The sequence below is a fragment of the Gavialis gangeticus genome, unplaced genomic scaffold, assembly GCF_001723915.1.
Source record: "Gavialis gangeticus isolate Ggan-Ray unplaced genomic scaffold, GavGan_comp1, whole genome shotgun sequence".
NCBI classification, from domain to species: Eukaryota; Metazoa; Chordata; order Crocodylia; family Gavialidae; genus Gavialis; species Gavialis gangeticus.
Genome location: NW_017729022.1, coordinates 106,282,728 through 106,308,175, shown reverse-complemented (window position 1 = coordinate 106,308,175; position 25,448 = coordinate 106,282,728). Strand labels below are relative to the sequence as shown.

The following is a 25,448-nucleotide window of genomic DNA, read 5'->3' as shown; positions in this document are numbered from 1 at the left end:
TCCGCCACCACTGAAAACAGGCAAACTCCATCCTCTTTCGAACCCCCCTTCAGATACTTGAAGGCTGCTAATAAATCCCCCTACTTACCAGCTCCAAGTCCAGCTCCAGCTCCCTGGAATGCCCAAATCATCAAAGCTCTCTGAATTTTTTCCAAATAGATTCAGAGAGCTTCAATTCGATTTGGACCTTTTTACTGTCCCCGATTTGATTCGGATTTGAAGATTCGGCCACTGAATCTCCTCCGAATCGACTCAGCACCCAAAGCTTTGCACAGCCCTACTCATCACGGCTGCTGAGAGATGGGGAGAGTAAAAAGAGCATAGGGTGAGTCTCTCCAAATTTTTTTGTGGTACAGAAGGATTCTATTGTTTACTCCCATCATACTGTAACTCAGTGAATTGCTTATCCTGTCATTTCTCTTTCAGCTGCAGTATTTTGATAACTTTAGAGGGAATACTAATGAAATCAGTTTTCACCACACTTGATTTTTTTGTATTAGGGTAAGAAGATATTGGTCTTTTTTCTATTAGAAATCTAAAGCTATTAAGTTCCAGTGAAAGTGACTAACATCAAATTAGTAAGGATCAAACAAAACTGTTTGTGCAATGCAATTCTACCCAATCTTTCTAGTGCGAGTTCTAGAATAGGGTTACCCAACTCCTGAGCAGCCAGAGGCTGCACATAGCTTGAGCCACAGACCTGGGGCCACCCTCCCTCCTGAGCAATACATACAGCCCAGCAATCCCTTTGGTGCATGGGCAGCCATCCCTTCCCAGCCACATGTGCCATCCAGGCTTTATACCTTCCCACTTGGGTAGCCTGGATTCCCCCTACGGCATGTGCAGCACCCCTGCCTGCCTCCTGGCTCTGCATGCTGCACAGGCAGCCTGGCCCCCTTCACATTGTGCCACCCTGCCCAGGGTGAGAACCAAAAGATGGGGGAAGGAAAGGGGAGCCCAAAGACCCTAACCACTGCCCTGACAGCTACCAGATAGGGGCCAGCTGTGGCAGAGCAGTGGCCAGATGGGGTCCTGCTGGTTCTGTGTTAACTTATCACAGGCTGCATGCAGTCTGTGGAGCACCAGTTGGACTGCCCTGTTCTAGAAGAAAAGGAAGTGAGCTCATCTGCAGATCATCTGTTGAATAAATGCAAATTATCTGTGAAAGTCCTACAGAAATATTTAAGGCCTGACATGCAAAGCAGTCAAAAGAGAGCTATCAGCTGCTAAGGAAACTTATGCAGTGGACAAGCATTTTGTTTGTGTTGGAAGGCATGCCCTATTCCTGATTCACAAAGTGAGTGCACAGGCATTCAGTTTGTGGCAGAAAAAAAAATTAGAGTGAATTTGCCACAAACTGTTAGCTGTTTGAAAGAGCAACTTCACCAGAGAGTGAGGTTGTCTAGTGCCATGTGTGACAGCCGTTCTGTTTCACATAGTGCAATAGAGGTCCCTAGAACTCCAATACCCCACAGTCTCCAGTTTTGGAGGGGGAGGGTAGGAGAGTGGCTGGTTTAAAGGCTACCATTATATTTTTCAGCTTTTAATCAAAAAGCATGTTTGCTCACCTTTTGTGTGGTCTTTTACCTCTGCTAATATTTGCTTTATGCAATGGAAATTATATTAGCTGAAACAGAACCCAGGATCAAAACTTCTGTGCCAGTCAGTTGGCTAATTTCTTCTGTAGAAACATTTGGAATCACAGACTTACTGTCAGGATCAACTGGTGGCTCAGCAAATTACTGTAGGCAGGTTGGGGTCACATCAGGTATCTGTTGTGGTCCAGTCATCAAGCCATGGATTGAGGTGGTATTGTGGTTAGGGTGGAAAGTAAATCAGAGCCAGGAGGTCCAAACAAGGCAGGGGCAGGAGAAGGGGTAGGGACTAGATTGAGGCTGAGATAAGGCAACAGCAGACAGGAGCAAGGCTGGAACTGGGCAGAGAACCAAGAAGTGATCTTGTTGGGACAATGACCACAGGAAGTAGGAGGGGTTTTATATTCAGGGGCTCATATTTCCTGTTGGTTCCCTCTGGTCATCTGATTCCTTGTCAATGCCCTCATGGGAGGGACCAGGCTGGGCTACAGCTAATATTGGACCAGCTCCTTTGTGGTGCTAAAGACTTGGTCACTGTCTATAGGTTCAGCTGCTCCAGGTTCAAGTCCCTGTGATCCTAACACTTTCAGAGTCAAATAATACCAAGAGTAATATTCTTTCAGTAGATGTGGTATCTTTTATTAGACCAACTGAGTAGCTGGAAAGAAGTTCTTTACAAGCTTTTGGTTGCCTTCCATGGAGTCTCAGAATAGCAGAGACTCCCTATGTCTGAAGAAGGGTGATTGCGCCTCAAAGCTTGCAAAGAACGTTTTTCCAGCTACTCGGTTGTCTAATAAGATATCACGAAACCCATCAAAAAGTAATATACTTCTCACCAATCAATAAGTCAGTGCCTGCACCAAGACTACTAGAACAAAGAAAGAACAAGATGCTAATCGATGTCTATCAGATGCATTTAATCATTTACTAGCATCTCTATGAACACTGTTAAATTAGCTACTCAATACAAGGTAATTTCAATAAAAGCTCTAACAAAATGTTTGACTTAATATAGGGAAGGCAGCATGCTGCTGAAAGGTTTAGGCTTTTCCATTCCTTAACTGACTTTTTTAAAATTAGTATGGCATTCCCTATGTACCTTTGGCCCTAAAAAATAAATCTCTCTGCCATGCTGGATTTCAATCAAATTATTGCCTATTTAACACAGCCAGTGTTTTTTTAAAAAAAGTTAAGGCTAAATGAACTGTATACATTTAGATACATATTATATACTAATTAGATTGTGCTAATTCCATAGTCTAACATTGTAGCAGTGGTTTTTGTCTTTTCTGATTGTAACATAATGGTTATACAGAAGCACTGTAAAAAGAAATATATTGGTAGTAAATGTCTATGCTGAGAACATGTGGCATAGCAATTATAGGAAAAATGATACATTAAATAGAAGTATTTATACACAGAGCATATTTTTCTGTATTCCATCATTGATTTCCATCCTCTGAATGAGCTTGCTTCCCTTACTGTTTATAACAGCAGTTATCAGAAATTACTTCAACATTAATAACAGATGGTGTCAGTGCTTGCTTTTGCTTAACACAGCCAAATAACTGTGGTAATGTTTATGCTTTAGTTTGGAGAGTTATCATGAATACCCATTAACTATGTTTTACTTGCTTAAAAAAACACTGGTCCTAAATCCACTTGTCAGTATGTTAACTTAATACATTAAAATCTGATTAGTTTGCAAGACAATGGCCTTAATTTATCTGGTAGTTCTTTATGCAGGAATCATATAGCTTTGATAATAATAAATAGACATAAATAGAATGCCACATAGAATACCAAATAGGACATAAATAGAATGCCACCTACCCAGTCAAATATTGGCACACATAAAGCTTCACTGAATTACTGTTGGTCAAAATTGGGCCAGAATTTCACCAAAGGAGACAAACCCTGGGGTAAAAGAAAGGGATTCATCCTAATGGCACTGCTGTTATGAGTGGTCTTCTGTTATTTCTCCCATTAAACCAAGGAATTACTGTGCTCTGTCTGTTTAATTGTGGCAGGGCCAGGTGCGGACATTACACTAATTCCAGTTTACGTGGTTGGAAACCAGTCTATACCCATAATAAAACAGAAGTTTGGGGCACACAGACTGCTTTACAAATGGAGGGGAGGGGATAGAATCCTGTGAGCCTTTTCCAGAGCCACTCCAGTGCTGGGTCCCAGGCATTGGGACAGGGGAGGGATGCTCTGTACCCTGCCGACCTGCAAGATGATCCACTGGCACTGCTTCCTTCCAGCAACTCATAAGCCCCACTTCCCCCTGCCTCTGTCCTGCCTGGAGTGGACCCACGCACCTCCTGCTGCAGACAAAGCCCAGGGATCCCCATGCCACTAAGCGAGAGCAAGCAACCTCCATCCGCTGGCTGCCTACAGCTACCAGCTACTTGATGGCAGGTCAGTGGAGTTAGGCATGTGCCTGACAGCCAATCAGGGATGGCACAGCCACTTGGCTGCATTCAACTGCCTTTGGCAATCTCCAGCATGCTGGGAGGCGTGCAGGAGCACCCTTCACCTTCTGGCCTTAGCCAAGGCAAGCATCTGTCTGAGTTCTGTTTGCTCCCAATCCAGTCTATGTAGTTTAGGGAACCTGCATAGTAGTGGTGACTCATAAGGACTGCAAGCATTCCCTGAAAGCGCTGGTGTACCCCCTGACAGGCCACACTCCCCGCTTAGACAATGAGCGGAGGGACAGGAGGGAGCACCCCCACTGTGAGCACTGACCGGGGAGTGCCAGACGAAGCACTGCAGCCACTTCCAGGAGTGCTGTGGCTGCTTCCTGGTTGGCACTATCGGCCATGGGGATACCTCCTCCCCAACCCCGGTCAGAGAGATTAGCTCAGGGGGCTCTCCCCCAGTCACTAATTGGTCACTGGGGGCACGTGCCCCCCGTAAGATGGCACCAGTTGCCCATGCTGCGTAGACTATGCATAGATTAGATCAATTCTGCCTCAGATTTTTGAATGTCTGTCTTTAACCTAGAAGTGAGTAAATGAGATCTTCTCCACTGACACTTAGCCACCAAATCTATACCATATCTAGGAGCAGGCTCCCCACGAAAAGGCCATGAAATTGGCACTGTGTACTGTGAATGGCCCACAAAAATCCCTTTTACTCACTCACACTCGGGTAGATACCTAACCAGATACAGGAAGAGCAGTGGATGTCATATACCTTGACTTTAGCAAGGCTTTTGATACCATCTCCCACAACATTCTCACAAGCAAGCTAAGGAAGTATGGGTTCGATGAATGAGCTGTACAATAGATAGAAAACTGGCTGGATCATCATGTCAGTAGCCAATAGCATTATGTACACTTGGCACATGGTATCAAGTGATGTGCCCCAGGGTCCTGGGGATGGTGTTGTTCAGTATCTTCATCAATGACCTGGAAGATGGGATGGAGTGCACCCTCACCAAGTTTGTGGATGACACCAAGCTGAGGGGAGTAGTAAATACACTGGAGGGTAAGGCTAGGATTTAGAGACCTCAACAAGTTGGAGGATTGGGCTGAAAGAAATCGCATGAGGTTCAATAAGGACAAATGCAAAGTCCTGCACTGAGGACGGAACAATCCCATGGACTGCTATATGCTGGGGACCGACTGGCTAAGCAGCAGCTCTGCTGAAAAAGACCTGGGGGTTACAGTGGACACTAAGCTGAATATGAGCCAATAGTGTGTCCTGGTTGCCAAGAAAGCTAATGGCATACTGGGCTACATTAGTAGAAGCACTACCAGTAAATCAAGGGGAGTGATTATTCTTCACTGTTTGGCACTAGTGAAGCCACATCTGGAGTACCGTGCCTAGTTTTGGGCCTCTCACTACAGAAAGGATGCAGACAAATTGGCGAGAGTGAAGGGGAGGGCAACCAAAATAGTTAGGGGGCTTCTAAAGACAGGCTGAGAGAACTGGGCTTATTTAGTCTGGAGAAGAGAAGACTGAAGGGATTTAACAGTAGCCTTCCACTACCTGTAGGGTGGCTCCACAGAGGATGGAGCTGGACTGCTCTCAGTGGTGGCAGATGACAGAAGCAATAGTCTCAAGTTGCAGTAAGGGAAGTTTAGGTTAGATATTAGGAATAACTTTTTCACTAGGAGGGTAGTAAAATACTGGAACAGGTTGCCCAGAGAAGTTGTTGAATCTCCATACTTGTAGGTTTTTAAGACCTGGCTAAATAAAGCCTTGGCTGGAATGATCTAGTTGGGGATGGTCCTGCTCAGAGCAGGGGGTTGGACCTCCTCAGGTCCCCTCCAAACAAAAATTTTCAATGATGCTATAAGATCCTTCCTATGACCCTTGGGAGACACCCTTTCTGTCTTGCCATGACTTTCTTTTGCTCTGGGATCTCTGGTCTACATTGTAAGCAGTGCACCTTGGGAAATCTCAGCAGTATGTTTTACTGGAGACTTCTTGGGACTAGCTTGTTAGTTTTTGTGAACGTTGTCACAGTTGCTCATAAATGTTATGATTCAGTTTGGAGAATGTTTTTTTCCACATGCATAAATAATAGATTTATTGACCCTTCTGAGTCAATTCAGCTACCTCTTTTTTATAGCCAGATCAGGTGACAAAGCTGATGCTCTCTAGATAATGGCTACTCTCCGTCAGAAGAGTTATGGCCTTCTCATTAATAGACAGGAAGGAGCTGAAAATTTAAAACAACAATAGCTAGTTGCATTCCAGTTGGTAGAGCCATTGAAAAGGAAGGTATCAAAGGGAAGAAAATCTCATACAGAGATGAATGGCTGTGTCTCATTTGAATTGAAAGAATAAGGAAGAGATATGGAGGGATGTATAGTACAATCTGGGGGGCGGAAAAGTGAGAAAGGGGGAAGGACAAGGCCTTTCAGAACAGCAGACAACCAAAGGACAAGATGCTCCAAGTCTCAGTGGAAAGCTGAAGGTCCCTAGAACAAGCTATAATTTTTCTTCCAAATACCACAGATGTGATGTGGATGTGTCCTGTGAACACCTAGAGAATGCATGAGGATGCTATTTGTGTTACAGCAGAATAAGGAATTTCAGTTTTTTTCATATTTTGTTTCTAAAGGTACCAGATCTTTTTTCTTACATTTTAATTTGTTCGTGTAATAAATCTGTTCTGCATGCTCTCTCATTGTTTTTTTCTCAGGATAAGGCTGATTTCAAGCTGGCTGACATCAGGTGGAATACCACAGTGGTTCTCAACCAGGGTGCTGCAGCTTCTTTGAATGGTACAATGTCTGATCTACATTCATATTACATTCATACTAAAACTAGGTATAGTTTCTCTCAGTCTTTTACCATCATTTTTTAAATTTGTATCTGCCCTGATCTAGAAGGCTAGTATCCCAGGTCTGCAACTGTACAGAAAATTATTCTTTCTGTAAATGCCCTTCAGAAGTCAAACATCCCCAGACCTTCCTTATAACACCAGTCCTTCAGTCTTCCTTTGACCTTCATAACTTTTGTCATGCCTTTGCCATACTTCTCTAGGGATTTCACTAATGATTATTTGAACCACCGTTATTATTACATGTCTTCCTAAGATTGAAGGAGTTATATCCTCAGTTCAGTCTAGCAAGAATCTATCACATGTCCTGATGTGAAAGATAGTCAGTGAATTCTCAGCTCACTCATCAGGATCCTTTTTTAGCCTCATACCCATTTCTCTTTGTCCATTTCTCATTCCTGATGCCCATTTCCATGACAGAAAACACACTCTATTCTCTATGTCTGCTCCGATGACTGATCTTGACAAATGGAGATACCTCCTAGTGTTGATGCCTGCAGACCACCTTACTATCTGTTCTCTCTCAGAATCATCCTTGTTTCCCCTTAATGCCTGGCTCTGAGTTCTTTCCCTCATTTATTCCTCTTTCCTTGTGAAGCTAGCTGCTCCTCCTCTTTTTGTCTTGTTACCTTATTCCTTATATCTAGCTGTTTTTCTTTAAGGGGATAAACTGGGTCCTCAATTCCATTTCCTTTTCATAAACCATTCCACTTCCTTGTTCTTGCTCCAAAATCAAGTGCTTCCTTGGTTACCTTTCTTCACCAACCTGAAAGCCTTCCTGGACCTCTTGTGTCATAGGCTGCTGCAATTCTTGAGGTGTCTATTCCACCTCATCTGTCAAGTCCTGAAATCAACCTGGACTTCACTATCATCTCCAGCTTCACAATTAATCTTCAGATCTCTATAAACCCTATCAGGTGACAAATCTTGCATATATGCGTCTTCCATCAGGTATTCAGGATAACATAACATCTTGCAGCTTCTGCATGTTAGTCATCTCTGCAATTTATTGGATCACCTCAACTGCTGCCCAAGTAGCAATTATCATTTTCTTGTCCTTAACCTTAAAGAGGACCTTTCCCATTAAATTCTATCCATTTACTGCTCTTTGTTCACTGATTTTCCTAGTTGCAGCTTGTTTTCTAGGCCTTGGTAAGCTTTGTCCCTGTATTTAGATTCATAGTCCACCAACTGTAATCACACTCATAGCTAAAAGTTCTCTGGTCTCCTTACAACATACAGGGCAAGTCTACATGAAGTGTTATGTCACCATAATGACAGACATAGCATCAACAGGCCCGAACCTTGATGCCGTCAGTACTACACACTAAGGTTGGAAACAACCCATGAGGCACTGGGACTGCAAATACTAAATGGCTGTGCAGTAACAACTGTACAGTCAAATACTTATGTGGGTGTGCCCACAGTTCCCAAACAATTTTGAATAAGATCTTTTTTTCTGGATCAAATTCGGTTCTAAATTAATTTATAACATTGTTACACCTTGGCTATATTATCCACTGCGACACTTTATTAGTGTTTCTGAGAAAGCTGTATTTAAAAATAGCTCTGACCAACAATGGGCATGTCATAACATTCCTTAATGTGTTGTAATTATGGCACATTAAGTTTAGCACCTGTAATAGTGGGTACTATCTTAATGCACTGCAGCAGGAGCTATTGCACAGTAGCACCAGCTCACACTTTGTGATGCTAATGAGCAGTAGAATTAGTGTACTGTGCATTTAGAGTATAGTGTAGACACACCCACTGTTCCCCTTCTAGTGTAGACAAGACCTCAGAGATTGTCATTGAGGTCAGGGCTGTCCAACTAGCAACCCATGGGCCATTTTTGACCCCCAAGTTCTCAGGCAGGCCTCAATCTTCCGCCCGGCTGCTGCTGCCCCCATTGCTCCAGCTGCAATGACTCACACAGTGATGGTGATGGGGGGCTTGCACAACAGGTGGCGGAAGAAGGCGGCTTGGCCTGCTTGCCTGGCAGCAGAGGAGAGGGGAAAGGAGGGGAAGAGGAATTGCCCATCTGGTGGTGGCAGTGAGGGGGCTTGCCCAACTGGGGCAGGGGGGAAGGATGGAGGAGGCTCCCACTGCTTGTGGGGTGCCGACAGCAGGAGTGCGCAAGTAGTAGTAGTGGTGGAGGAATCACGCTGCTCACACGGGGGAGAAGCTGAAGGTGGCAGCAGTCCACAGAAGCCAATGCAGCCCCAAAGACATGCAGCTGGTGCAGTGTGTAGCCTAGTGCCTGCGACCTGTGTGGTGTGCAATCCCCAACTGCTCTGAAATCAAGCAGTTCTAATCTAGGGTCAAACACATTGTTGGACTGGCATGCAGAATTGCTACCACAGCATATCAAGTAATTTTAATTGTATTTTTCCCCAAACTTTCACTTTTCAACAACTGAAAGCAGTTCAAAATACTATGACAATGCTTTATATTCTTTCACATATACATATGTTTCAAATATTTATCTCTACATAAAATGCATAAATTTGTAGGACTATTCCATTTTCTTTGTTTAAATCAAAATCAAATATTCATCCTATTCATTCTCCTATATTTTAAAGCAGAGTATGGCCTCTTAGAGCAATGGTGCCCCCTGGACAAGAGATGTGGGGTCAGTTCACAGGCCTGATCCAACATATGGGGCCCTGTGCCAGATCGTGCCTATGACCCCATCCTGTGCAAAGGGCAATATCACATGGCTTGTGGGGCATGGCGATTTGGTAGTGGGGGAGCAGTAGCAGTGTTAATTGCCACTGCTCCCCTGCTGCTAAATTTCCAGACCCATAGGAAACTCAATGCCACGGCTGCACAGGCTGGATCTAGCCTACAGACTGGCAGTAGAGCACCACTCTCTTAAAGTATAAATGAAAATCAGATTTTGGTGTGCTTCAAGTTGACAGTCATGCTGCACTCCTTCTGTGTTTCTGTAACCTTTAAAAGGAAGAGATTAGCAAACATGTATACTATACTGAAGAAAGAGTGAGTAGTCAAAGGAGCTGAAATTCAATTTAAAAAATCCTCTAAATAATATCTAATCAATCTACTAAGGGTCATATTCTTCACTGGGAGGGAGTTGCATAAAAAATTGATTGATCTGAATGGGCACATACTAGGAATAAATTTGACCTAAAATCTACTCCAGATTAGCACTTAAATCACCAGGTCAGAGTTATCTGTACTTATTTTTTTTTCCCTACAAAATGATTATAAAAAATAACTGCAGTAATCTCTGTACTTCTCTTTCATTACATATAAAAATGCCAATCATGGGGCCTTTGATTTCAAATAAGCTATTATCAGAAAAATGGATTCATTTTAATGCAGAAACATTTTTATTGGAAAGTTTGAAAATACAATAAAAAAGCAACAGCATGGTAAGTTAATGAAAATTTATTATTTCTATAAAGCTTAGATATACCAGTATTTCAGGGAGTGTGTGTCTCTCAAATGTCATCGGCTTGTTGTATTAAACTGTGTGAAATACTGTCCTGTTGGAAAATTTGAATATACTTCTTCCTGAAGATAAATTCTCCTAGTAATAAATCAAATAGATTCAGTTAGTATATATATTTTTAACTTTCCAAATGTTTGATATCATAGAAATAACCTGAAGTAGAATATCGTATAGATATATTGAACACCTTTGTGTGTTAAATTTAGTAGTATTAAGAATAAAAAAAATAGCCGTATTAAAAATGGTCTCCAATGCATATGAATTGTCTCAAGATTACATAATAATTCTTATTTTTCTAAAAATGTTTGCAAATCTTGTAATGCCAGTGTGGAGAAATCAGCATTACCTGAGCCTCAAAATTCTAGAATGTTAATTTTAAACTAGGAAACTATGTCAAACAAAACCAAAACATGTACTGGAAGAAATCAAGAGTTGAAGATTGGTAGCCACATTGGCTTATTCTGATTTTCTTTTAAACAAGCTCTTTTTTAGGGCCTTTTTTTTTTTTTTTCTTCATCTTCAGGGCAGACCATCTGCAGACCTTTCCCTTGATTATTGAAACACTAGTTAGATCTTTTTGGCAGAGGTCTATTAAAGGTGGGGTAGATTTGTAATTAAATCACAAAAGCTTAGGCTGTATAAGTGATTTAGTCTCTAAGGTGCAAATCTACCCTGCCTTCTGCCTGACTTCAAAATAATAGGCTAACTATCTCTACGTCTACACAAGACGCTAAATGCACAGTAGACTAATTCTACTGTGCATTAGTGTGTTATGGCAAAAGCCATGCTATTGCACTAATACGCAGTAGAATTCATTTACTACACATTAGCGTCACTTAAAAGGCATGTGCCAGTGCTACTGTGCTACAGCGCCAGTTACTGTGCATTTAGTTAGTACCTGTTATTACAGGTACTAAACTAAATGCTCAGTAATTACGCAGCATTAAAGCATGTGCTCATAGAGGTCTACTAAAGCCATTGGGCCTTATCCTGATTTATAAACTGGCAGTTTCACTTAAAAAAAATTCTGATCCTTTCTAATTCCAGGAGACTGAACTTATCAGATGGACAAGTATTCTTATTACCACACATTTTATTGTATTTATGATCCTTTTCAACCTTCTGTTGCCCACTTTTTTTATCCTGATACTGCTGTTTGTAACACTGAACATAATGCTTCCCATTTTGCTCCCAGGCAGAATACCACTGATATTTGAGCCACTGTACAAAGTGTGTGATTTAAGAATAAGCATATCCCACTACTATTTAAAAAATTCTCTTTGGTTTGCTACTGCAAAATCCAGACACTTGGTCTAAACTGTTGTGATTTCTTAAACCAGTGACACAGATTAAGTAGAGCAGACTATATTAGTTGAGCTGTTGTGTCAATGGGAAAGAGTTGCAGTACAGAGGCACCTGCTACACATTACACTTAAAGCAGAATTAACCAATTAATCACAGCTTAAATTGTAACCTGTTTATGTGTTAAAGCAATTAATGGCATCATAAACCAAGGAATAAACCACAAAGTTATTCCACAAAAAATCTGAAATAACTTTATGGCTGGTTCCTATGATGCCATTAATTGAACATGTGGCCATGGCTGGAAGCCTAGATTGGCTGATGGGGCTCCCAGCAGTGGGAGTACATGGTGAGCCCCATCAGATGAGGAGGATCCCAGCCATGGGAGCCTGCTACTTGTCAGTGCAAGAGGAGCCTGGGATCATGATACTGGGCTCTATGAACCAGAAATAAGGCATGATGACAGCTGTGGGATCCCACAATCATGCCTCCTGCATACATGTGGCATGGCAAGAAGTGCAACTGTATGAATCGCGCATCAGATACCATCACACCTTTACCTGCGTGACTGGAGGAGCCCAGAACAAAACCCGCTTTGTGCACTCACCTTGATTGTTGCTCTTGGGACAGCTGTGCATTGGCGTTATCCAGAGCTCTGCGATGTTCTCGATTCAGTCGCTGCTGTTGCCGCTCAAAAAGAAGTTGTGCTCTGGCAGCTTGTACACGTTGCCTGTCGTACTCAGCATTTCTTTGGAGTTCTTCCTCCTGTAGTCTCTGTATGAATAACAGTAACGTTTGAATTCTCTTTGGTCAAAGAAAACACGCTGTTAAAATAAAGACTAATGAGCAAATTCATTCATGTAATTAATTTGTTTATTTCTGAGAGACTTAAATAACCCACACAGATAGTACAAACTGCATTCTCCTCCCTATGCAATAGCTAACACTTCCTGCATGAAATTCAACCATGGGGGAAAACATATGGTGGTGGTACCACTTTTCCTGTCCAGTGATACCCATTGGATGACATCTCTTAATAGTCAGTTCTCTGTGATCAACCAAAGGATGCTTTCCGGGGAGGTAAAAAATTGAACTGGTGGAAGTGGGCCACAAAGTTCATGTCCTTTTCTTAGCTAGTCCTATATATATTTGAAGCTTTGCTGGGCAGCTATCTCCTTCCAAAGTGGAGAAAACACTGTGTATTACTGTTAGCTGCATCAGGTAGAGCATAGACTGAATCAGGCTTACTACCTGTAATCTTCCTGTAATTTCTGACTCAAAATTTTCCTTCTTTGCCAAATATCCTACTACTTACAAGTTTTTCCATTATCACTTGCAATCATGCAGAGTTTATACATGTGCTCTGGGAGGCACGGGGGAGCGCTTTAATTAGTGCAGCTCCAAGAGCCATGCTAATTAAAAGCGCCTGGAACGTCACGTGCATCAGCATCCCCATGCTGAAAAATGGCAGTGGGGAGCTTTGAACTAAAACTTGAATGAGCTTTAGTTTAAAGCACCCCACTGCCATTTTTCAGCGCTGACACACATGATGCTGGATGCTGCTGGAGCACATTAATTTCTATGCTCCAGCAGACTCAATGAATTGAATCTGCTCTGACATGCTGGAATTACAGTGCATTGAAGAAGGTTTCCTGCACGTGTATAAGAGTCCATATTGTCCCTCTTTTTCATTGCTTTGATACCACCTTTTGTAAAGATTCAAAAGATTTAGCTCTATACTGTGTGGATAAGCCAGTCTGCTGTGGGTGTCTCTGTGAAAAAAGCTTAACATGTTTGCTTGGAACCAGTAAACTGTTAAAAGGTTAAAATAAAGATGAAAAATTACTTGTCATACTACTTAACCCATTTAAATGAACGCTACCACACTGGTTGGAACTCCTTTAGACCCTAACACACTTGACTCATTGACAGATCAGACTGCAAAATTATACATGCTACAATGCTAAAAGAACATTAAAGTTGAGAAGTTGCACACTATCTTGGTCTGTAGGCTTTTATGTAGTCTTTAATTACAGCCAACCCCCCGCTTAGTGCTCTTAATTGGTTCCAGAAAAACTGAGCATTAAGAAGCAAAACCCATTTCCCCATAGAAGTGAACGTAAACAGAAATTAATTGCCCATCCCACCACCACCTCTCTCCACTCCCCCGCCCGCCTGCCAGCACTCCAGCCCCACGTGCCAGCCTGGGCCTGTGCTCCTACTGCCTTGCCCTGCTCTGGGTTCTCGCCAGTCCTGGCCCCAGGTCCCGCGCTCATGCCCACGCCTTCACTCGCCACTTCTCACTGCTGCTGCCTCTCCCCACCTCCCTTGCATGCCTACCAGCTTCTCCAGCCCCACTTGCCAGCCTGGGCACTGGTGTTTCTGCCACCCTGCTCTAGGCACTGGCCCCTACTGACCCTGGCCCCGTTGTGGGCCCCATGCTCCTGCCACCCCACTCTGGGTGCGGGCCCTCATGCCCTCCCCACCACTCGCTACCGCTGCTGCTTCTCCCCACCCATCCGCCGAAACTCCCTGGTATAAAATCTAATTATCAGAGGTTTGCCCTGAATTTTTCCTACACCCACTGAAACAGCAGGGAAAATAAATCGGGGGGGGAAATCAGGTAGCCACTCTGCCTCTCCCTAACTTTGCCTCTTTCTCCACTCCTTACTGTCAAACCCTGCTTTCCCCGAGCACATAAAAGTGAGAAGCAAATTTGAAAGCACTCATCCTGAAACTAAACATAGCTGTAGTAATTCGCATATAGTACCTACAAATTTAGTTCATCTAGAATTGATGCATTTTACCTTTTTTGAAACTGCTGTAAATTTAGCACAGGTACTCTTTTAAACACACTTTGGCACCTACTTAAATATCGTACAAACCATACATTATATTAGTCGAAAGCTAAAAAGTTCATGATTTACCATATAGCTCATTGGGCTGGGTTCCACCAGAGTGAAAGGCATTTCAAGCTATGGTGACCCCACAGCTCAACATGTGTATCTTAGATACAGCCCCAACCAAAAAGATCTGTATGCAAATTACACCCCCTCCTCCATGACTGGAACTGGGTATTCTTGTCATGAGTCCTGGGATCCTGAAAAATTCATGTATATGAGGCTCAGGGCAACCTGGTCCACCTCCACCCTATGGCGTGCAGGGCCACACTAATCATATGCAATAGGTTGAGAGAGGAGGTGACAGAGGGATTCTGGGTGAACTGTTTGAGGCCCCATTTGGTGATGTTTAACCAGTTTAATTTAAGGCTGGTGAAGGAAAAGGACTCATTGAAAATGGGAAAGAAAGGTGCAGCTCAGCTGTAGGAATAAATAGGAAGCTGAAATGTATGCAGCATAGTGGTTCACCATAACTTGAAAAAGCATTAGTGCTGAGCGGGACTGTGCTCAATGGGCATTACTATATGTTTTATTCAGATGGGTTGTACTACCTTATCAGCATGTCTTTGTAACAGGGCTGTGTTGTTTGTCATTTGCAAGCAAAAATGACCACATCCAGCGAGAGAGGGAGAAGAGAGACAGGAAGTGGGAAAGAAAAAAGGAAGGAGAAAAGAGAAAGGGAGAAAAAAAAAGGAGAAAGAAGAAAGAGGAGTGGGGTGGAAGCTAGGTTGTGTGGCTACACAGGTGACTTTGCCCAGTCTTTGCCCTGAACAAACTACTGCAGCAGGGGCAGGCGAGCGACAAGGACTGGATGAGAAATCCTTGTTTTCCTGGCCACATATTTCTCACTGCCTCTGCCGTGTGCCGCTGCTCAAAGGCCAGTGCTTCCACTCTGGACCAATGACCTCCAAGATGGACGGTCACAAGTGATTTGCTCCGACTCTGTGTCAATGCTGAAAATCTTTTGGGAGATCTTTAGGGTGTCCTTGTACCACTTCTTTGGTGTGCCACAAAAGCATACTCTATTTGACACTTCGCTGTAGATTTTGTTCAGCAGGTGAGCGTTGGGAATTCTTGAAAGGTGGCTGGCCCGTTTTAGCTCTGCTGATTTCAGCAGGGTGTGGATATCGGGAAGAACTGATCTTCTGAGCACCTGTGTCTGGAATCTTGTCCTGACACTTGATCTTTAGCATCTTTCACAGGCAGCACAGTTGGAAGTGGTTTAGTTTCTTGGCAGGATGCTGGTAGACAGTCCAGGTTTTGCAGGCATAAAGGAGGGTAGGAAGAACGATGATTTTGTAAACCTTCAATTTTGTCAACATTCCAATGCCTCTCCTCCCAGACTGACTTACAGAATCTGCTAAAGGCCACACTGGCTTTTCCTAGCCTCGCGTTGACTTCATTGCCGACATGGACAGCACGGAAGAGTGTGCTGCCTAGATAGGCAAACTTGTTGACCATTGACAGTTGTTGGCCTTTAACTGAGACATGAGGTTCCTGGGATGTTGTACCAAGCTCAGGTTGAAATAAAGACAGTTGTCTGTAGGCTCCCTGTTTTGTATTTTGCAAAAGCACTGAATGAGAGAGAGGTCATTTTAGGAAGAGAAAAGAAAAGATATTGTTGTTTTTCAGGATTGCCGTGGAGACCCAGATACAGTAAAACCTCTGCTATCTGGTACTTAACCAACCGGAATACTCCATTAACTGGAGTTTTGCACGTGGCCACCACCCACCACCCTGAGCTGCTGCTGCTCTGCTTGCAGCCGCCGCCAACCTCCCTGCCCCCTGCTCTCAACTCCATGTTACCTGAAAACTCTGCCAGTTATTTCAGATAACTGGAGATTTTACGTAACTGGCAACCCTCTTACTCCAGGGATGCTGGAAAATAGAAATTTTACTGTACTACCTTTGCTTCTGCCAGAGTTCCTGTGCAACTTGTAGAAAAGTCACTTGTAAACATTTCATAAGTGATCACTGATCATGCATTACTCATTTCCTGCATGCCTTTTTTGAGACCTGGACATCATTTAGGAAGGGCTGAGCACTCACAGCTGCAACTGAAGTTAACAGCAACTATGCACTGAATATTATGTGATCATTTAATTAAAGATTAATTAAATATTATAACATACAGACAAGGGACTTAATTAAAGTTATAAAGGCAATTAATTTTGGCATTTCTGAATGCTTTACTTTGCAGCCTTCAATTTTTGTGCAGTCTCAGGTTTTTGAAAAAGCAAACTGAAAAACATAAAAATGTCCTCATGCAACAACACACAAATCATCAGCAGAGGATCTTAATTTAATTCCACCTGACAGACCTTTGCAACCCGAGTAACAGGAAATATTAGTAACAGTATGTTGTCATCCTCTAAGGGGATTGGTGGTAGAGAGGGAAGAGACGCCTGTGAAATTTATTGAGAAGTATGTGCTCACAGGAGAGGGCGGGGAAGCTCACGAATCCATTTGAGGCTCTGGGAAGTAGCATTGTCACAATACACTTTTCCCCTCCCCTTCTGTCCCACCCCTCCAAATTGTCCCGTTCCATCTCTTCCTCAGCCCCAGCTCTTTGTTCCATTCTTGTCACTTTAGGTCAGGGTTGTGAAACATATGGCTTGAAGGCCTGTGGAGGCCCACAATTCATCCCTGGGTACTGTCCTATTGACCCACATGCTGCACCAGACCAGCCCTGCACACAATGCCCAGGATATGTGCAGCATGCAGGACTTGGCAGGGTTGGGTCCTGGGCTGTGAAACTTATGGGGCTAGCTGAGGCCAGGTCCTGGGCTGTGCTTCCCATGGTGCTTGCTGAGGTCAGGTTCTATAGACCAGCTCTGTACCACTCATTTGGCTGCTTGCTTTAGGCCTTTCATCTCCATCTTGTGGCTGAACCAGATTTATTTCACTGTTTCCAGTTGACTGTCTGATCTCTCTTCTACCACATCATTCCTTCCTCTTTCTTCCATTAGCTCCCAGCCATCCACGTTCCTTCTAATCCAATCTCTGCATTAGCTCTTTATTGGCCATAGTACTGAAAAAATCTCAACACAGCACCATATCAAATTTTAGCTGATTTTTTTTAACTGAAATCTTCATATCTTCCCAAGCAGGAAACAACTTTGACCACCTGAAACCTGAGATCTGCTCCTGCCTTTGCCTAAGGTATTTGTATCATCATAGCCTCACAGAAGAGCTGAGACTCCTTACCAGCTAAGAACTGCTGCCCAAAGGGTTTTTCCATTTATTGACTCCTCTGTGAAATCCTATGAAATATGAACTTTTGTTTCTACCCAGGAGAACTTTTACAATCTTTTCTCTGATGCCTGATGAAGAGTATTTGTTCCCGAAAGCCTGCAACTAAAGAATTTTTTTTGCAAAAATCTTGTTGGTCTAATAAAAGATATCACCTCTGTCCACAAGCCCTGATTGCTTCAGCACAACACCAACAACTCAATTACAATGATCTCCCTCTCCCCCCACAGCCTGCAAAAGCCCTTCTCAGAGTTACTGTTTTGGGGTTTGTTTTTTTTTAAACAGACTCCTGCATTGTAGGAATAACCAGATATGAACTATGCATTTTTGGGATTGTGATTCATATTATTTATTAAGAGTCACCAGTCTTCCTCATTATTTATTACACCATCCACAAATTATAGCAGTAAAGATTTTATACCACTCTAGTCCCAGTTTTCTTGCCCAGAAATTCTTGGTTTCCCTTCCTCCATGCTACTCATCGGACCTCAGCCCCCACTATTATCTCCCTCACCAAATCCCAGTTTCAGCTTTCCAACCCAACTCTCAGCCCCAAAGTCTTTGAATCTTGGTCTTTATGTGGCTCTTGTTTTCACCTTTCTTTCTCAGTTCCTAGTTTACAGATTTCCTTTCCAACCCCTACGTCATAGGGTTTCTTTTTCCTAACTACTCCTTTTGTAGCCTCACTATTGATCTCTTGACCCCTCTACATTTGAATCCAGTAACTTCTGTCTTCATGCTGCCTATACAACAGCATAGGACTTAATCAGAGTACAGGTAAACAAGTTATTACTTGAGATGCCTGACTCTAGGCAAACCTGGAGGAGCTGGGAGCTTTCTCTACAAACGGAAGTTCCATTTTAACCCTGTAATTATGGGCTAGAACAGTGGAAGCCAACCCTTTGTGCCAGCCCTGCATCCTCCCCAAGTGCTATTCTGATCCCTTCTTCTGCCTGGCACATTGCTTTGCTTTTGCCTCCCAGCCTTGTGCTCCCTTCCCTGTCTTCTGTTGTGTTCCCTTCTCCCTCCCTGATCTGCTGAGTGCCACACACACAGCCTGCCTATGCCACTTGTAGCAACCATGCCAGAGGCTGGCCACCCCTCAGTTAACATATGCTCAGTTGGCCCCTGAGGATGGGATATGTGCAGTCCAGTCATATATAGGAACTGAAAGACAACAGAATCATCGAATAGTTATAGAATCATAGAAAAGCAGGGGCAGAAGGGACTTCAACAGGGACTGGACTAGACCTCCTCAGGCAAGCTATCCTAGACAACTGTTTGTCTAATCTGGTCTTAAAAACTTAATTAACAGCTTTGGCATACAACTACCAGACATAATACCTGAAATGTCCAAAAGACCCTTTAACTTGCCACAGGTGCAGTGTTGGGGAGAGACAGGGGTGGTGGGGAGGGCACTTTCAATGTCCTGCTACTGGACATAGTTTGTTAAAATATACTCGAGATGTAAGAAAGAGGACCACATCTCTCCATGACAGAGGATGACAAAAACCCTCATAGTCCATCTCAGTCTGACCATGGGGTAAAACCCTTCTTGATCCCCAAATGTGATGATCAGTCTGACCCTGAGCAGGTGAAGCACATCAGAATGAATTCTTCAGAGATGCTTCCTGTTAAAACTCCAACAAGTCTCTAATGAGCAAGTGGAGACTGAGATTTTTCAAAGGTTTATATCTTGGCCAAATCTGAGTGGACATTTATGGGAATAGCAAAAAGCAAATTCCTGCCAAATTCCATGCTCTTGCTCCAAAAAACTGGGAACAAAAACTCTCTCAAAAGTAAAGTTTGATAGATTTTTTTTTCATTGCCAAATAACCAACTTTTCTCCTAATCCAGGCTAAAAAATTCCAATAATGTTCAGCCAGATTCAGGCACGCTACATGAAAAGCTTCAGCCAAAAACGTACGAAACATTGGTTATGTCATAAAGAGCATTTTATACCGTAATGGCCTGAGCAACCCCAACAGTGTGTGCTACTGCCTCTGCTTATACTATTCCTTTTAACAATTCAGATACACAAGCAAGCTTGGATACCAGTTTCTCCAGAACTTGCTGCTGTTGAGTGTAACGTATTGCCATCAACTGATCCTGGTTCATTCCTTTCCATCGATCTGTAAACACACGGTGTGGCCCAAAGGAACTGGTTGCTTGTTCTGGATTTTCAGAAAGCAAGTCTCCTCGAAGGAGGTTGGAAATTTCAGCCATATTATCACCTTCTTCCTGATGCTTTTCTATTTTTTTTCTTTCTGCTAAATCTGCAGCCTAATAGGAGGAAAAAGGTGAAAGTTGAAACCATTTATTTTAAAGCAAACACTAATTCAGTACAGGAATCAAGGAATTAATACACTGGATAGGTGTTAAACAATCTTATTTCCAACCTACATGTGACCAAGTGCATTATGTTCTTGACTCAGACTTATACAAAATATAAACGTATCCCTTGAATGCTGTGATGGCATAAATCAAAGACATTTGGGGAAATACCTGCGTGCTTGAAAACATATGCCAGAATTATCAAAATTATTTCCACTTGTATTTAAATACATCAGCTCCAATTTTAGTTTGACAAAACATCCATCAAGCATAACAATTTACTCAGCTATCACATACCAGAAACCAGACCAAAAACTTTACAATCTCAAATTAATACAAGAAACTCTATTTATATGAATATTTGATTAGGGATGTAAATTAATTGTTTAACTGATAAGTCCAGTGATAACTGGTTATAGTTTACTAGTTATCATTTAGTGCTGGGTAGAGAGCAGTCTGGCAGGGAAGGGGATGAAAAGGGAAGCTGCTTGGTGCCCAACCAAGAAGTGGAAAGCAGAAGGGGAGGAGGGAGGGATGGAGAAGCGACAAAGTGTGTAAGGGGAATGGGAAGGGTGAGGGGAACTAGTACCCGTAGTTAGTCTGCTTCATCCTTCCCAGTGTGCCGGTGGCTGCAGTGAGCTGGGAAAGCCCCTTGCCTGTTGTGCTGCCCATGGTGTTGGCTGGCAGGGCTTTTTACTGCCTCCTCACCTCCCCTGCCTCTCAAAGGCCCTAGGGAGTGGTTCCCAGAAGCAGTTGTGTCTGAGCAGGTGTGTGTGTGGCACCCAGCTCCCCATACTGCACTGGGTGGTGGCTGCAGCCCCTCCCCCACCACAGGGCACTGGCCTAGGGCTCCACACTTCCTGGCCAGGGCTAGATATGCATTATTGGTTAAAGATTTAATTGATAAAATTAACTAGAGGTTAAATGGGTAATTTTTTAAAACAATATTTACATCATTATATTGGATAAACAAACACTTCACTTAACTACACAACAAAATACCAGCCTCAATTTTTTTGGCTGTTGGCTATTGCTTACAACAGGGCTGTCCAACTGGCTTTACAGACTGCATGAAGCCCACAGGGGTTAAATTGCAGTTCTCAGGCTCCTGCCTGGCTGCTGCTTTCACTCTGCCCATCACTCTGGCTGCACTCTCCCTTCCTCCTCCACCAGCCATGTTCTGCCTCCACCCCAATCTTTAACTTTAAATGATTTACTCTTAGGTGGGAAAGAAAATAGGATAAGATTTCTGCTGTGACACGGATAAGTAAACTTGAGTTAAATGGAGTGACAGGCCTATGAATTATCCACTCCCATTCCTGACCATTCTCTTTGGTCTGTATTGGGGTCTATAACCCCAAGTTAGACTGTTCAAGATGATGCAAATGGTGGACTTTTTGCCTGATATGATGTAAAGTGTCCATGCTAGTTCCATGTATAAAAGCAGTAAGGACAGCATGTTGTCAGGCCTATGTTTTCCACCCCCAACTAAAATTAAGTCAAACGAGTAGAGAATGGCCTTCTCCCAGCCTTAACTTTAGCCTGTTGGTTAGAATGTTCTCCTGGGAGATGTATATTTGAATCCCTCTGGAAGAGGGAACTGTACCCAGATTTCCCATTTCCTGGCTGAGTGCTCTAACTAGGGTAATTAGGTGGAAGGTTCCTACTACCACATTCTCCTCCTGCTATGCTTTGCATGGAAGTGAATATGGCTAGTTTCTGCTAAAATCAGCAATCTGTGTGTTAGGCATGTTTTGAGCATGCCTACTGGATTGGGCATCTCAGAGGTCACAGTTTTAGAGACATGAAATCTATGAATTCATAAGAAGTAGCACCTAAATGTGCAGGACAGCAAAGATGTTGACAGTTCTGGGTACACACAGCAAAAGAATGTTGGTTCGCTATGTAATTTTAAGGGCACAAACTTATGTCTCTGCAACTTCTCTAATAAATAAGAAGTTGCAGGGGAGAGAGTGGAAGAAAGGGGGAGCCTTTGTGAATTACTCACTTGGATTTAAATACATAAATTCAACCTAAGCTCTGTTTTAGACACCTAGGTACTCTTAGCATCTGGCCCCAAGTATTTTTAATTTAGGAGCTGCCATAAAAATACACCATGATTTAGAGAATGGACACTTTGGATGGACAGTTATTGTTAGAAAGAATTATACAAGGTTAAAGAAACCATGTTTTTCAAAAAGCTAATCTTGCTGAGATCTGGTATTTGCTCCAAGAACAACAATTAAATCTCCTAAGCATGTCTCACATTTTTAACATTCAAATATCCTTAGCAACAGGGGAAGTCCTAAAGTTTTCTGAACCTCCAAGGGAACCTCACTGAAAGAAAACTCCAACTATGTGCAACTCCATGTATGTATGTATGTATGTATGTATGTATCCATTAACAGCAATTTATGGGCTTATAAAAGAAATATCTTGTTCTCAGACTAAAGTCTGTTGCACTCTCCATCAAAAGTCAAGTGCCCAATAAAAATGATATATCAGTATAGCTTAGGAAACAAAACTGGCTGAAGGATACATTATTTCCTGTATATTTTAGCCTGCTTTGTGACACTTTGTTTATGTTGCTTCATCCTGTTACAGCTGTATAAGTTACTACATACAATATAATAAGAGATGTGGGGAGTAACAGCTTTGAGGCCAGAACTTCCCATGCTGAAGGCACTGCCTCATTTAAAAAAGCATTTTGAATCCGCTGAGAAAGCCAAGTGCTCTCAAGCACAGGGCTGAAGGAATGCTTCAAAGGGCCTAGAGCAATTTGGCTCTATTTCTCAAGAAATACTGGAAGAAATACTTATTTACATGTAAAACAACTGCACACATCTATTTCACATTAGGACCATGAATGCACACAATTGGCTACCTGTACACATGCTTGTTCATGTTTTAATTAGAATGCACTGGAGCAGACTCCACATTCTAATTAAAATCCTCTAGCATCACCTCATTGTCATGTTTATTGAGCCCTGTACATTTTTAAAGGGCTGTGACAGCACTTTGGCTAAACCTTGTTGCATGAAGCATTCTGCGGCCATTTTCAAATGCATGAGGGTTAACAGACGTTAAGATAAGGCACTTTAATTAGAAAGGCTCTCTGGGAACCACTCTTAATTAAAACACACACCCCCTTCCCTCCCTGAGCATGTGTATAGTCAGCCAATGATTTAAAACTGGAAGCTTTTAGTCAGCAGTTCCCATCAGGGTGGTACGTGTGCACTGAATATGCCAGGGCCCAGAACTAGGAGTGCACCAATAGAGATTTTTGCAGCCAATACTGATAGCTGATTTTTAAGGAGGCATGTTGGCCAATACCGATCTGATTTCCGATACCAGCCTGGCAGTGTGAAGAGCTACCTCCAGCTGTTAAGTCAGGGGGTGGGAGGGGGGGAAGAAAGGGAAGGGGCACGGGCAGGCAGATCAAGGCTGCTGCAGGGAGGGAGGCTTGTGGCTGGGGCTGCCCAGCTGTGGCAGAGCCGGTGCAGGATGGAACAGCAGCTTGTCCGGAAGATGCAGGGAGGTGGGGGAGCAGCTTCTGCTGCCACGCTCCACTTGTCCGGGAGCCTTTGGTCTGCTGGCTCCCACCACTTGTCCAGGAGGGCATGTGGGGGGACATGTGCCCCCAGATCTGTACAGGGTGGGCTGGGGCTGCACCAAGCTCTTCCTGGTGGGGCAGGGCTGTGCTGGGAAGGGGATACAGTGAATTCGTGGCTGCAGCCCCCACTCGTAGTCTGCCTTTAGAAACCGAATATGTAACAGAGCTTGGAGTGTTCTGACTGTCCTGTGCAGGGCAAGCTAAAAATCCAGGAGACTATCTTTAAAGAAAAATAAGTAAATAAATAAATCTATATATTCTGATTGTTCAAATAAATTTGGAATTTGACTGCTGACAAGCCCTTCTGCCATAATGGATTCATCATAATACTCCTCAAAATTATTGTTGGTCTTATTTTCCCTCCACTTTATAAACAAAATCAATTCACCTGGATTCGGTTAAAATCCTTTGTAGCTGCACAAACAGCTCGTCTGGTTTCTTCATTTATTTTCTGCAGTTCCATGGCCTTTTGATCAAGTTCAACCCTGTTCTTGTCATAGAGATCCTCTGAATTTGATTTAAGTATAAGATATGCATGAACATGATATGCCGTATGTAAATACTAATTTAAATAGTCTATTAATGTGGAGTGAATATCTCAGACTGAAAGTTAATTAAAGCATCAGTTTCCAACTCCTTATCCGATTTGTCATCTTCAAATTTGTAATGAGTTATAAGAAAATAAAAACATTTGTAATATTAATATTTAAACTGCAAAGAAAATATGTTTGTTTCAGGTCAGAAGTTAATGAATAAATCAGACTACAGTTTTTCTGTTCAAACACTGGTCAAGTTAGCTTGACTTCGCTATATCAATTCTCAAACCTTTATAGTATACCAACTTCTTCAAAACTAGTTAATCCATCACTTGAAGACAAGTTCAGAAATCAAGATCATCCTAAATTCAAGTAGTTTTTTAATTGACACATTAAATCAAAATTACTTTCTATCAATCTCTAAATGTTACTGCCTATGACAAGTTAAAACCCCCACTCATTTTGTGAAATACATTGAGGTATTTCTGTACCACAGACTGATATAAAGGACTCTTCTATAATTTTGTCAGTTACCACCTTTAGAATTTGGTGAGAGAAGGGAACAAAACACAAAAAAAACCCCAACCACTCCCCCAAAAATATCCAATTTTTCACATTTGTTACCTGCAAATTTTTTATCTGCTAATGCATTTTCCCAATCTCTCTGTTGCTGCAGAAGCCACTCTCTTGACTGCTCCTTTTGAAAATCTGACCGCTGAGCTTGGTTTAAATCTTCTCCTAGAAACATCTGCAAGCCAGACACAGTACATCGAGGGTCACTGTCAGAAAGGCGAGCAGGAGTATCTTTCTTTAGGCCTTGTGGATCAGATAAGTCAAATTCACGCCGAGTTTCTGGCTTCTGAAAATTTTGTTGAAACTCTGCAAGAGCTTTATTTAGGTTTCTGATGTCTTTCCTCTGTCGTTTGTCTAATATACAGGTGATCTTGTCATTTTGCTTCATCTCACCAGCTAAATATATACATTTTAAAAGTGAAGATTTCAGTATCAAAATATAAAGTCATGTAAGAAGAGTCTGACTTTGCAAAAGACAATAATAAACTTTTATATATGATTACAGTCCAGTAATGTAAGGACAATGCTGATGTTTTCTAAAGCTGATAGTAGCATCCAAATATGAC

At 42.6% G+C, this 25,448-nt stretch overlaps 1 protein-coding gene across 1 annotated transcript in view; it reads right to left on the bottom strand.

The window, feature by feature from the left end:
* The window catches only part of LOC109296514 (RIB43A-like with coiled-coils protein 2), a 111,645-nt gene extending 86,253 nt beyond the window's left edge, over positions 1 to 25,392 (bottom strand). Inside the window, exons 1-5 of the mRNA XM_019515928.1 lie at positions 24,934 to 25,392; positions 24,162 to 24,280; positions 19,882 to 20,109; positions 12,282 to 12,448; positions 10,337 to 10,450 (exon numbers count right to left, since the gene is read on the bottom strand). Of these exons, the coding sequence (XP_019371473.1) occupies positions 10,369 to 10,450; positions 12,282 to 12,448; positions 19,882 to 20,109; positions 24,162 to 24,280; positions 24,934 to 25,270 (933 nt within the window). The 5' untranslated portion in view covers positions 25,271 to 25,392 and the 3' untranslated portion in view covers positions 10,337 to 10,368. The remainder of the gene's footprint in view (positions 1 to 10,336; positions 10,451 to 12,281; positions 12,449 to 19,881; positions 20,110 to 24,161; positions 24,281 to 24,933) is intronic.
* Between the last annotated feature and the right edge of the window lie 56 nt (positions 25,393 to 25,448).